This window comes from Fistularia commersonii, chromosome 34, assembly GCF_037954325.1.
Source record: "Fistularia commersonii isolate RoL2024-O1a breed Wild chromosome 34, RoL_Fcom_v1.0, whole genome shotgun sequence".
Classification (NCBI taxonomy): Eukaryota; Metazoa; Chordata; class Actinopteri; order Syngnathiformes; family Fistulariidae; genus Fistularia; species Fistularia commersonii.
The window spans coordinates 8,603,043-8,615,697 of record NC_141317.1 but is presented as its reverse complement, the minus strand read 5'-3'; the positions used below and the strand labels follow the sequence as shown (position 1 = coordinate 8,615,697).

Here is a 12,655-nt window from a genome sequence, read left to right as displayed (position 1 = left end):
AAAATAAAGAGAAATCATTATTAATAATAATAAAACTAAAAGTAACAATGACATCAAACAACAATAATAATGATGATAGCAATACTGAGTTGAAGAAGAATGAAAAGATTATGATGATCTCAAAAATGATCTCAAAATATGATCAAATATAATAAAATAAAAATTAAGAAATACAATAAAATGGAATAAAATGAAATAAAATGGAATCATATAAAATAAAATATAATAAAATAAAAATTAAGAAATACAATAAAATGGAATAAAATGAAATAAAATGGAATCATATAAAATAAAATATAATAAAATAAAAATTAAGAAATACAATAAAATGGAATAAAATGAAATAAAATGGAATCATATAAAACAAAATATAATAAAATAAAACTTATGAAATACAATAAAATGGAATAAAATAAAATAAAATAAAATAGAATCATATAGAATAAAATATAATAAAATAAAAATTAAGAAATACAATAAAATTGAATAAAATGAAATAAAATGGAATCATAAAATAAATAAAATAAAATAAAATAAATAAAAGGTTCAGCTGTATAATATGGATTCCCAGTCATTTGAGTTGTTTGAAATGTGTCGTAAATCAAGCTGTATTTTTCCCACAAAAAGACGTACCTGTTCTGTAGCTTGCAACCTGGTAAAAGTTAATCCTCGGTTCTAAACTCGGGTTATCATATGCATATGTGGTAATATATAGACATGTTTGGAGAACCGTTAATATTAGCCGTTCTATTTTGTCATTTCGGGTCACGCAGATACGTACATACGTGTTTTGAATGCGAGTTGAAGCTGAGCGTCCCGGCGATGTCCGTCTCTCTTTCCCGTCCTCGGCCACCTGTAGGCAGAGCCTCTCCGCTTTATCAGCTCCATCACGTTTCAGCTGAAAACGTTAGATCAAATAAACCGGCGCCTTGTTCAAACCCGTACGAGGCCGCGCCGGTTGAGATATTTATGTAACATCTGGGGAGCAGAAGAGACGGTTGCGGCGCACGTCGGGGAGAGAAAGCAAATATCAAACTGTACTTTTTGATGCAAAGACGCGGGTCTGGGGAAAAACGGTCCCGGAGTAAGTCGCAGCTCCGATTGCGCATCTCGCCGTGCATTTCCCATCCTCGTCATCGTTTTCGTGAACGCTACACAACACGGCGAGTCCTTTTCCGGCCCGTGTAATTGTGTTTAAACAGCCGAATTGAGTCTGTTTGAGGCGAAATAAATCGGGCCGCTTTCTCCGAGCGCTCTCTTTTCGTCTTAGATGCAACTGAGATACGCGACGCGTCGAGTATTTCGTCTGAACGCCTCTGACGGGGGAAAATGGCGGAAGGAGGCTGATTGGTGCACCCAGTCGGCTGCGGCGCGCATTTCGCTCAGCCGTGTTAATAACACGGCAGTCGATTAAATCCATGAAGTCAGATATGTAATTTGTCAAATAATCATTAGCTTGGGGAAAGACGGAATTAAAAGTTTGGGTATCGGGGAGCAGCAGAGGTATAAGTCATTACAGAGGAGGCAGCACATACTAAATTCCCCCGCCAATGACGAGCGAAGATAAAGGAGGCGACTGAGCTAATTGTCGACTGTCAGAATTCATATCTTTAACGACTGTCAAATGAGCAAATTTCAGATGTGCTCTCTCCTCCCACCCGACTTCCCCCCCAGGAGGGAGAGAGGCGAACGAGAGGGAGGGAGAGAGAAACAGAGCGGGGAGGGGAAGAAATACCAGGAGACACTAATGTGATGAGAATGATGCCTGCTCTCCGTCTCTGATTAAAAACACAATAACGCTGTGACTCACATCGGTCCGTGCGTGCGCGTGCACGCTCTCCAATGCACGAGTGTGTGTCCAACGCGCGCACGCATCGGACACACTCACGCGGGGTTTAACAAGAGCGAAGAGCTTTGTGAACTCACCGATGAAACGACACGTGCTAACCTAAGGCTAATTTATGCCCTGAAAAAAAGAAAGGAATGCGTTTTGTTCTTGGAAGCTCCGTAAACAAGTATTTCACCTGCTGAGCGGCTCCAGAAGACGTGATGTTTGTGCTGATGATTAATCACATGTGGATGATTCACGTCTAACCGACGGCTGGCTTGACTGGGCCGCTAATTATAAACCGGCGTTGGCAGAAAAAAAAAAAAAAAGCAAAAACAAAAACGGATGTTTAATCCGTGAATCGTATTGAAATAAATGGATGCGAAACCAAATGCCCTCGTAAAACATTTTAGCCATCACTTCTATTTAAATGCCGGATCCAAATTGCCAGCTAATCATCAACCGTTCAGTCCGGAGTGGCCGTTACGTCCCTTATAATTCATGCTAATTTTTATGCGATTTAAAACAATGGCGTGAATTGGCGGCACGGAATTAACAAACGCTTCCGGTCGGTTTATGTAGCCGCGGTGCTTGTAAACGGCGGATCTCAGAAAAAGTGAATTCGCGGAACCGCTCAACAACAGATCGGCGCTGTTCTTCTTCTTCTTCTTCTGATGATTAAACCACTTTCGGGATCCGAGATCGGAGGAAACAGACTCGGTGCGCTTATTTACTACCGCTAATTCTTCTTTTTTTTCCCGTGTCAGACACAGAGATGGTGGTGACGGGGAGGCGCTGAGAAGCCGAATCAGACAGGAAGCTAATCTGCGAGATCAGGATCAAGCGGATGAGACTTCTGGGACGCGTGCTGAGAAAACCTTGGCGGCGACGGGGAAGTTTGAGCGGTTCAGTGAGAGAGACGTGAATAAATCGGGAAATGGAACTGAGACCGAGAGTTGCGGTAGACCGCCGTCGTCGGGCGTCTTCAGACCGAGCACCTGGAGAGAGGGAGAGACGCTCCCGTTTCCCCGAGAAAGGAATATCAATGAGCGAGGATGACGTGGCGAGAAAAACAACCGTCTTTTATGTTTCAATGAGAGAATCAATTGCGGATGCGGGTTTGAAAATGACACCCAGGACCCGAGGACGGTCCCGACAACAACAACATCTGCTCCATATCCATATCAAACGGTACCGAGAGTGGATTCCGGGGGAGCGATCCACCCGATCGGACGCTGGAAACAAAATACAGATGTTTGCTTCAGCTAATACAAAATGAATCATCTTTTTTTTTTTTTTTTTTTTTTTTCCCCAAGCAACCGATAACAAACTGACAGCGAGACGACAAACATTGATTTTTTTTTCCACCCGAACCAGCGAGTGACACTCAAATAGTATATATATAAAACATTGAAATTCCCGTGTACAAATTGTTTTTCCTTTTCATATTAATACTTTGATATCTAAACTTTGACCCAGATTTCTCACCCGATTATTTATAGAACGTTTGAAACGGGGAGCGATACAACTACTTTATCTGGTGTCTCATCGCCACGGAGGGCCGACGCGGCGAACGACGATTTGATTATCTGACATGTGATTTTCCATCGGATAAAGGCGCTAAATTTAGCGCCGCGTCTGACTGTGTCATCCTTTTTCCCACACAGACAAGCCCCGGTTCAGGGGAAATATTAAAAAAAAAAAAAAAAGCTGCTAGGAAACAAAGAGAATCATAGAGCAGAGGCAGCAAAGAGGGAAAAAAAAAGAAAAAAAAACAAGGAGGAATGAAGTGTCTTTATCCGACCCACATTATATCAGGCCTCAGTTGGTCAGAAGATAAGGTTTCACTCTGACTGGAGTTAGATAATTGGACATTTATGGAAGGATAGGAAAGCCCAGGGCCCAGGAGCCATGAAACCGAGCTAATCTAGACTCAGCATCAGTAAATTGTCTGTGAACGAGCACATCAGGAGTTCTGACAAGATAAGGCGGGCCTGGTGGAAGGCTTTCCACAAAGGCGGAGCGGAGCGACACGAACGCCGCAACCGTCAGCGCCGGCGATTGTCACGCGATGCGAGAGCCGAAACGCAAGCTTGGTAGAGCGGCGGCGTCGGCGTCGACCTTCTCGTCCGACTATGTCGCGCGGACCCCGACTTCTTTCAAAGAGCTTTGACATCTTCTTCTTCCCTCTTCCGTTTGACTGATTGTGACACGCCAGGCATTTCAGGAGGACGCCAGACGCTCACCTACGGTTCGGGTAACTTTGAGTGGTTTCAAAGTCGTCCCGGCGGAACGCGGCGTCCTCTAAGGCCGCCCCGATTATTCCGCCGACTTCCGATATTGACTCATCCCTCTCGGTTTCTCCCTGGAAACGGCTGCCTACGGCGCAGGTGTGCGTCCCAAGCATGTGGGAGACTTTGGAGATGAAGCGAAACATGCCTCTATTTCAGGATCGGGGAAAAAAAAAAAACCACAAAACAACCATAAGATATTTTCAGCGTTTCAAAGATCGCGTTTCAAAGATCGCGTCTCGCGTAAGCGCTTTAGAAAGTCTCGTCTTTTCGCTGAGGTGCAGATCCGAAACGCCGCCCGGCCCCTGCTGATCGCTTGCACACAGGCAGTGACAGAAGCAATTAATATCGCGGGAGAGAGTCTAGTCTTAATTGGGCATAAGTGGGATTTTTCTTGGCCGTTCGCAACGGAAAATGACAGACTGCATACGAGAAGCGAAAAAAAAAAAAGCAAAAAAAAAAAAAAAAAACCATCTGGTCCCGCAGGAACGAAGAGCGACGGCGTGCAAAGAGAAAGAGAAACAACCTATGTGGGAAGCGATCACATTCTCACACGCGAGCTCAGACAAAAAGGAAAAAAAATCAGCATCTATTGGCCATTTATCATTTGCCCGTGTTACAGCCCGCAGGGAGACACTAACCGGGAGAAGAAACAGGAGTCCCTCATGCGTGGCCTATTCATATCTTTATATAATAATCAATATTGAAAATAGAAACATTATGCTTGCAGGCAGGCCGAGGAATAAGAAGCAGTTAGCTCATAAAGGCCTGGTCATCAGCAGGACAAATTGATCTGACATGTCAGATTATTCATGCGGGAGATCCATTATGAAACTTGAAGGGACCGGAATGGAGGGACGGCGTGGAAAGAGCGGAGACACACACTTTGACCTCCTCTCCTCTCTTAAGGCGGCCGGGGAGGGCCGGGGGTTGGGAGATGGTGAACCGGCGCGTGACATTTTCGCGGGTTTACATAAGCGCGCAAACAGCACGGTGATTAATAGTTCTTATTTGTACATCGCTTGATACGCCGGCCCCTCTCGGTCCCCCGCCGAGAAACATCAACAGTCACACAAACACTCGCTCACGCAGAAATAACTATGCTGTGCTGTCTGGTTTCATTGTATAAAAGATAACAAAATGATTTTTATTACACCTTCATAATTCAACAGACATCACAACGTACTTTCATGATTGCTCGGGTGTTAATGTTTCCCCACACAATAATTAGGCATAATAGACCCGGTACGAAACTATATAAAACAAACATGCTTGCAGATACAGGAGGGGTCAATTCAAACAACCAATTAAAGCCATATTCTGCCTTTTTAATGTAGTTCAGTTTTCCGGTAAAGAAAACAAACAGCGAAAAGGATTCTGAAGCTCATTATCATTTTCAGAATTTGTTTATTTTTTTTTTTTCCATATTTTTTTCATTTGTTTACGTTTATTTATTTATGCGTTTTTTTTTTTTTTTTTTTCTCTCTTTTTTTTTTTTTTTTATGTTTACATCAAATAGAACAGACATACATTGGCACATGCAAAGTGAACACTTTGTGGTGCTTTCCATTACCATCCAAAATCCAATTCAACAAAGACTGGATATCTATTTTTGTACTCCAAACAAGAAAATAATCTCGAGTATTTACAAAATAAAAGAAAAAACAAAACATAGTTACAATGCCCATCACTCTAGCATAATAATCATCGGGGGACAGATCTGTGTCCATTTCTATGGAACAAAAATACCGGATGCGGCAGAGTTTGCTGTTCAAGGTAACGAAACCAACTCCGAGGAAAAAGAGGCACAGAAGAAAATCACTTTGAAACAATACCGAACAGATATCAGGTAATGGGAACCCCAAGAGAATATGGCTTTAATGACATTTCAAATAAAAAAAAAAAAAACAAAAAAACAAAAACATCTTGAAAGTAGATTCAGCGTCCTCTCAGCAGACGTCCTCGACCCCTTGCAGCGGCCGAGCGTTTTCTCCGCTGGAGAGAAGGGGCCGCGGCGCAACTTTAAATCCTACGGTTTGCTCGTCAAGGCCGACCCAGCGGACGCCCCGGCCTACAGCAGCCCCCCGTCTCCGGCAGGACTCGTGTATCATGTCTGGATGAAGGTCAGATACTATCCACAGTTCTGGAGTGCAGAGGGGGCTACATCTGTCTCTTTCTCTCGCTCTCTCTCATATCTATTCCTCCTGAGCTTTCCTCTCGTTTCAATCACAGACAACGGACAAACAGCGGTAATTTTTTTTTCTCGCGCAGATCAGATCCTGAGGTTGTTGTAACTCACATATGTTTTCTTGGTTGCTTGACCTGCAGAAGAAAGACACGATTAGCATTCACCGTGACGCGCGGCGGAGACAAAACAAACAGACAAAAGAAAAGAGAGGGAGAGAAACTCGATCGTTTCAAATTTACAAGCAAAAAGCAAAAAGTACACCTTCTGCCTGGATAAACCGGTCCTGTTCCACCATGCATTCTTATCACCGGCTGTGCAATATTTCCCGGCCTCGTGCACGGTTTGGGCTCGCAGTGCCCCCGTGAAAAGCCTCGGTTTCTATTTTCAGACGTTAACTAGCAATGAATAAAACAACAAAAAAAAACCAACACAAACACCACACAAGTGGGCATCGAACAAATGCTAGGGCATGCAACGTGATCCCAGTCTCGATTGCCATGGAAACGTATCAGAACGTGGCTGAGTGCCTAGGTACAGTGTGTGTGTGTGTGTGCATTCGCGTGTCCTCCCCGGGTGTGTGTCGTTGCGAGAGCCGTTCTGGCTTCAGACGTCGAAGGAGTAGGCATTTTTCGAGGTCACTCAGTCCCATCGCGACTTCTTCGACAGGCTTTCCGAGGGCGGGGCTCCAGCCCGGACGCGAGGCTCGTCTCCCGCTCGGGTTTATTTCGGGGTGAGAGTGGATACGGCGGCGGCGGTTAAAGCTGGGACGAGGACACGGACACGACCGCGGGCAGCGGAGCGTGCCGCGTTCGGGAGGATTAACAGCATGTATCACGGGTATCGTCCTCTATGTACAGTGGAGAAGGTCGATGGAGATATCCCCAATCACTGACATTACAATATATTCTCCTTGTACTGCTATAATGTTGCTATGGTGACCGTCTCCCGTGGGCTATACAATTAAAGTCACAGTTTCTATACGGCATTTTGTAAACCTTGCATGGGAGTGTGATGAATAAAACATAACTAAGAGTGCATTTTTGTCATTAACCATAAACTCTCTTTAGGAGGAGCTCTCTTTTTTTTTTTTGGTGGTGGTGGGGGGGGATCCAGTGTGTTTTTATTTTTGCTTGTTTAACCGGAATCTTAATGTAGAATGTGTTATTCATAACAGACGAGATTAGAGCTGCAGCAAATCATCACTTACTGGGTGAGTTGGTATGTTTTGTGGCCAATTTGTGCAGTTAGTGCAGCTCTTGTGGCGAAAAATTTGAAAAAAAAAAAAACACTAACGAACCCCGGCGATTTAAGCGTGCGTAAGTTCTGGTCGTTTACCTCCGAGCGGCAGTTTTGCGAATATCCTTGGGTCGCTGTCATTAAGGGATGTCATCCTCTGCTCGGAGGTCCCTGACCGACATTTGTTTTTTGACATTTCGAGGACAGATTTGTCGACTTTTTTGGGGGGAAAAATACAAGCTGTCGCCGCTCAAGACTGTTTTATCGGAGACAGGCCGGTTTCCTAGCCTGGATCGTGCCGAGGTCGTGACATCTGAAGGTTCTAATATGCGAGGTTTTGATACGATCGGAAAAACATAAAGGGAAGGGGGGGGTTCAACTCCGGGGTTCTCTCAGACGGCCATTGTGACTCCGAGAGGCAAGAAGTGGCGAACGAATGGTTGTCCGTCTCTAGATGTGACGTGAATGACAGAGCGAGTGGTTGCGAGTCATGAATGTTAACCCTTGTGTTGTCAAAAGTGACCCACTACCATGTTTAGCTGTAGAAAAAACACCTTTACATATTTTTTTCCAACTTGAAATGCAATGACTTTTCCTAAAGAGACCCCATAATTGGAATAGGTGATACTTCTTTTTTGTTTATGTTTCCATGTAGAATGTACACCACTAGGGTACATTTTTATGGGTCATTTTTGACCCGTAGGACAAGGGGAGTAAACACAATGTTAAGATCGCACCAGGGTTAATGTCGATGCTTATTTTCGGTGTAATTTTGGGGGTCGCCGGGAATGCTGGGATGCGATGAATACTGGGGGTTTTACCTGGAAACAAATAGTTTCATCGCAGGTTCGGGCGCCGTGGCAGCGGCCAACGGCGGCACTTGTTCATTAGACAGATGTTTTCCCGTCACACCGGCGTTTCCCCGACTACCGATGCTACAATACCATGACGGGGGCGAGCGGTCGTATTCCCCCATACGTGTTCCCGTGACGGATCCGTGTTTGGATCGGCGGCCCCGGCGACCGCGAGCGCAGGATAAGCCTGATGAATATTATGAATGAAAGATGATTGCATATATCATGCCCACTCCTGTCCACGTATCACACTTATAGATACTCCAGTGGCTCTTTTTAATATATTCTCCGAGCCGAGAGCCGTCAAGGAAATTTCTTTATGCCTGCATACTGACAATTAAGTGTTGAATGAATGAATGAATGGTTTCTTTTTTAAACGGCACACTCATTTGAGAGGATGAAAGTGAAACATAAAAAAAAAAAAAAAAAAAAATGTAAAAAAAAGTGTTTTACTTTTCACCAAACTCAGTTTGAGGGATCCACCTTTAGTTTGTTTATATCCATTTATCAGAAAATACAGCGAGTCAGTCCGTCATCTCTGAATTACAGGACTAATCCTCTTGTCACCGAGGAGTGTAATCATGAAGATCCTGCGCTGTATCAACACCAATGTAAATCCGCGGAACTGCTAATGTTCATAATCCCATAAATCACCTAGAGTCATCTCATCCAGGGCTGATGGGCCCTGAAAGCGGGGTATTTGGCGCTCTGATGGTTACAGGCATTGACGGACAGTCTCCCGGGACGGTGGAGCCACAGTTCGGGTTCCGGGGCGGTCATGCACATAAATTCGCCATTAATAAATGTCACTTCCACTGCGGCTAAAAAAGAAGGGCAAGAGGAGAGGAGTTTGCGGGGAGGGGGAGGCCGGGCGAGAAGACATCGGCGGGCGAGACAGAAGGTGAGAGACGTACGGAGCAGATGACACGGAGCACTTTTGGGACGGCCTCTCGGAGACCGCGTGGCCCCGCTCGGGGATTCGCGCCGCGCCGCTGCGGCAGATGTTAAAGCTTTCGCCCTCCGTGCAGGATGTATTCGCTCCATGAGCCACATGTGCGACTGGCAAAAGATATGCTCCCCATCCCCTTGATACACTTGCATCAGCTCTCTGAGTTATATGTGCATAACTCAGTCACACACGGATACACACAATGAAAAGACGCACGGATGTACACACACACACACATACATGAAAGATGAGTGTGACAACTGTCGGGCGTTTGGGGTGCGAGTGAGTTTCCGAGGAAAATCTGTCATCTCATAATTCAGAGAGGGGTTGCCGGGCCGCCGCACCTGTGGGTGCCAGGATTGCTCGGTGTGATTAGAAGCGTCGCGGGAAAAAGGAGGCACCCGGAGCTCGTAACGCGCCATTTGCATGAGCTGTCAATCATCCCGGTCCTCGCCGTCACTCGAGGAGAAGGAAGGAAGGTGGAAATTTCTCCCGTCCGCAAACGCATGGCGTGCGGACGCCCCCCCCCCCCCCCCCCACTCACGCCGGTAATACCCGGCATTATCTTTGCTAACAGGATCACGCTCGCTGTTTCCGATCAAGGCTGGTATGATTAACACGCGGCTACAGACACAGATTATCTGCTTCCACTCCTGGTGATAAAACCCTGCTTCTTCAAATCTCTTCACAGAGCAATTTCTCCCCTCTTCTCACGTGCTTGATGCTAAGCGCTCTGGCAAAAAGGTCTAACCTTTCATCAGGGAGGGAGATAAATGCTGTCCAGTTCCAGAGGACGTTACGCGGGCTTCCCTGCCGTATAGCCGACAAATTACGTTGCAAGTGCGCCGCATTTTGAGCACGAGGAGGAAAAATCCGGGCAGTCGTATATGATATCGCCGCGTTTTTTTTCGCGTTTCTTACAATCGGCTAAGCTTTGAGGACCGCCGTAAACGAGGAGAGACGACCGTATTCTCCCGCTCAGGTTTGATTTGCTTCCAATCTGGAAATGTGGTTGTGAATCGACGGCGAGGGGACGCTTCATTGTCAAGATAATCACATTACGTGCAAAAGAAAAAAAAAATCGATGTATGTAGTTGAAATGTTGTTTGACGGACTCAAATTCTCCGTACAGTCAAATATTCAGAGAGAAGCTTAAGTTCTTTAGACTCATGGAGAATTGTTTTTATTCCAAACCCCTTCATAATAAATCCCCCGAGTGGGTGTGCAGCTTGTCTGTCGATGGCACATCTGTAAAAATACGTGTCACAACTGCCATGTGGGGGAAAAAAAAAAAGGGAAAAGCATTTGTTTTTAATTATCTCCGTCTGTGACATAACACCTGAGGAATTATTTATACCATTATCCCTTAAAGAGGTGCAGCAAGCGCAACCCCTTAGCAATTTGCATATATTGTTTTATTTATATCCGGGCTGTGTACATTTCCTCGTTTTTTTTTTTTTTTTTAATCTAACTCAGGAGTCGACATATGTTCGTCCGCGCTTGCAGCGGAAAAACATCGTGACAGGTAGAGCGATGGGGAGAGGAGAAAAGACCACACAGAGGGAGCCTAATGGTGCACGCAGACGGAGACCAGCGCAGACGGAGACCATCGCAGACGGAGACCAGCGCAGACGGAGACCAGCGCAGACGGAGGCCAGCGCAGACGGACACCAGCGCAGACGGTCCGTCTGGCCTGCACGGTTTGAAACCGAGGACGCCTCACGGATCGGTAAAACGCATGAAATACTTTGCGGTTTAGCATCTTAGCGCGCGAGCGCCGCACATATACTAGCATCGACGCTACGGTCGTGCGCATGCATTTCTATATTTCACGATAAAATAATTATTTAGCACCTCCGTGCTACTCGGCGCCCTGTTATTGCGTGCAAAAGACAATCATATATGCAAGTAGAGCTTTTAGAAAGCTTGCGATCATTTTTGCTCTCGCTTGTAATGCCTATTTACACTTACCTCTAACACCATTCATGTGAGAAAAATACAGAGCAAAAAGACAATGTATAATTGGAGGAAATGGAGTGAATTCCTAGCGCAGCACTGAATGGATTTATCGGCGATGTGGGATACGTGTTTGGAAAGAAACATATTTTGATATGCTTATATTCCGGACGGCTGGGATTGGCTGCGGTCCCGCCGCGGCCCGGAGTGCAGGATAAGCAGTACGGACACTGAATGAATGAATATTCTGCAATTCTAAACAAACGAAATGTCAAAGGACTCGACGTGATAAAAGGATTTCTGAGTAAAATAGAAAAAAAAAAAAAAAAAAGAGCTACTTTAGATGCACGATATAGATCGCGGATGCCGGCGCACGCAGTCCTTTCCGTTACATGGCTACTTACTCATGGGGTCAGAAGCGGGGTTCTCGCACAGCTCGGTCTTAGCCTCTCCGTTGGGTCGCTCGCTGGGCTTCTGGGACAAACGCGATGACATCGTGGCAGCTGTGACCACAGCCTTGAAGCTACGCTTCCTCTTCTGCACGTTCAGTTCGGGGTGGAAGATAATTATGTACACCTTGGGCATGTACAGCATGCCCAGTGCTACCGAGGCACTGAGGTTCATGGAGATGGTCAAGGTGGTGGTCTGGATGTACAGCTGCAGGGGGGGAACCGGAGACAAAGATAGAGTTGAACACGTGAAAGCGGTAAACGGAAAAAAGAGACGAGCGCTTCGTGTCGGACGTCGACCCGAGTTCGTGGCTCTGGGAGGCAAACAAATTAGCGAGAAGTACCATTTTAATTCTTATCGGAAAATAAACAAGTGCCGCCGTTTCTCCCGAAACTGATTCGCGATGAATTCCTCGATAAGACGAGACCTTCAGATAAGAGCGGCCGCGTGGTGAAATCGTTCCAGACAAGAAAAAAGAAATAAAACAAAACACCCGACGGGGATGTTTGATGTCGTCCGCTGGATCCCGGAGTGGATGAAAATCTCCCGTCCAAAAAGCGCCACATCATTACAGTCTATTTACTTTGTTTTTGAAATAAAACCTGCGGTTGAAAGCGGATATCCGACTCAATTTTGGTTTCGGTTTTGGATAATCCAATATCGTTATTAGAAGTGAAAGGGTGTTTGTTTTTCCGAGGGCCGAGGGGGAAAGGTGGGATCAAGTGCGCGGCGGCTCAAACCGCCAGCGTTTATTAAAACCTTACCTGCAGCAACTCTCTCAAGACGGGGAGAATTCAGGCGCATTAATGACAATGCCAAAAACATCACTGTGAGTTTAGAAAGGGGATCTCACCTGCCTACTTCCAGCCGCGACAAGAACCCTTCCCCGGCCAGACTCTTTGT

General features: G+C 45.7%; 1 protein-coding gene across 2 annotated transcripts in view; it reads right to left on the bottom strand.

Annotated features, from left to right (window-relative positions):
- Positions 1-5,235: 5,235 nt before the first annotated feature.
- LOC147214486 (metabotropic glutamate receptor 7-like) overlaps positions 5,236-12,655 on the bottom strand; it is an 89,274-nt gene continuing 81,854 nt past the window's right edge. For both annotated transcript variants that reach the window (XM_086141950.1, XM_086141951.1), the window contains 2 exons: positions 11,707-11,959; positions 5,236-6,441 (listed from right to left, as the gene is read on the bottom strand). In XM_086141950.1, the coding sequence (XP_085998076.1) occupies positions 6,392-6,441; positions 11,707-11,959 (303 nt within the window). In that variant the 3' untranslated portion in view covers positions 5,236-6,391. The remainder of the gene's footprint in view (positions 6,442-11,706; positions 11,960-12,655) is intronic.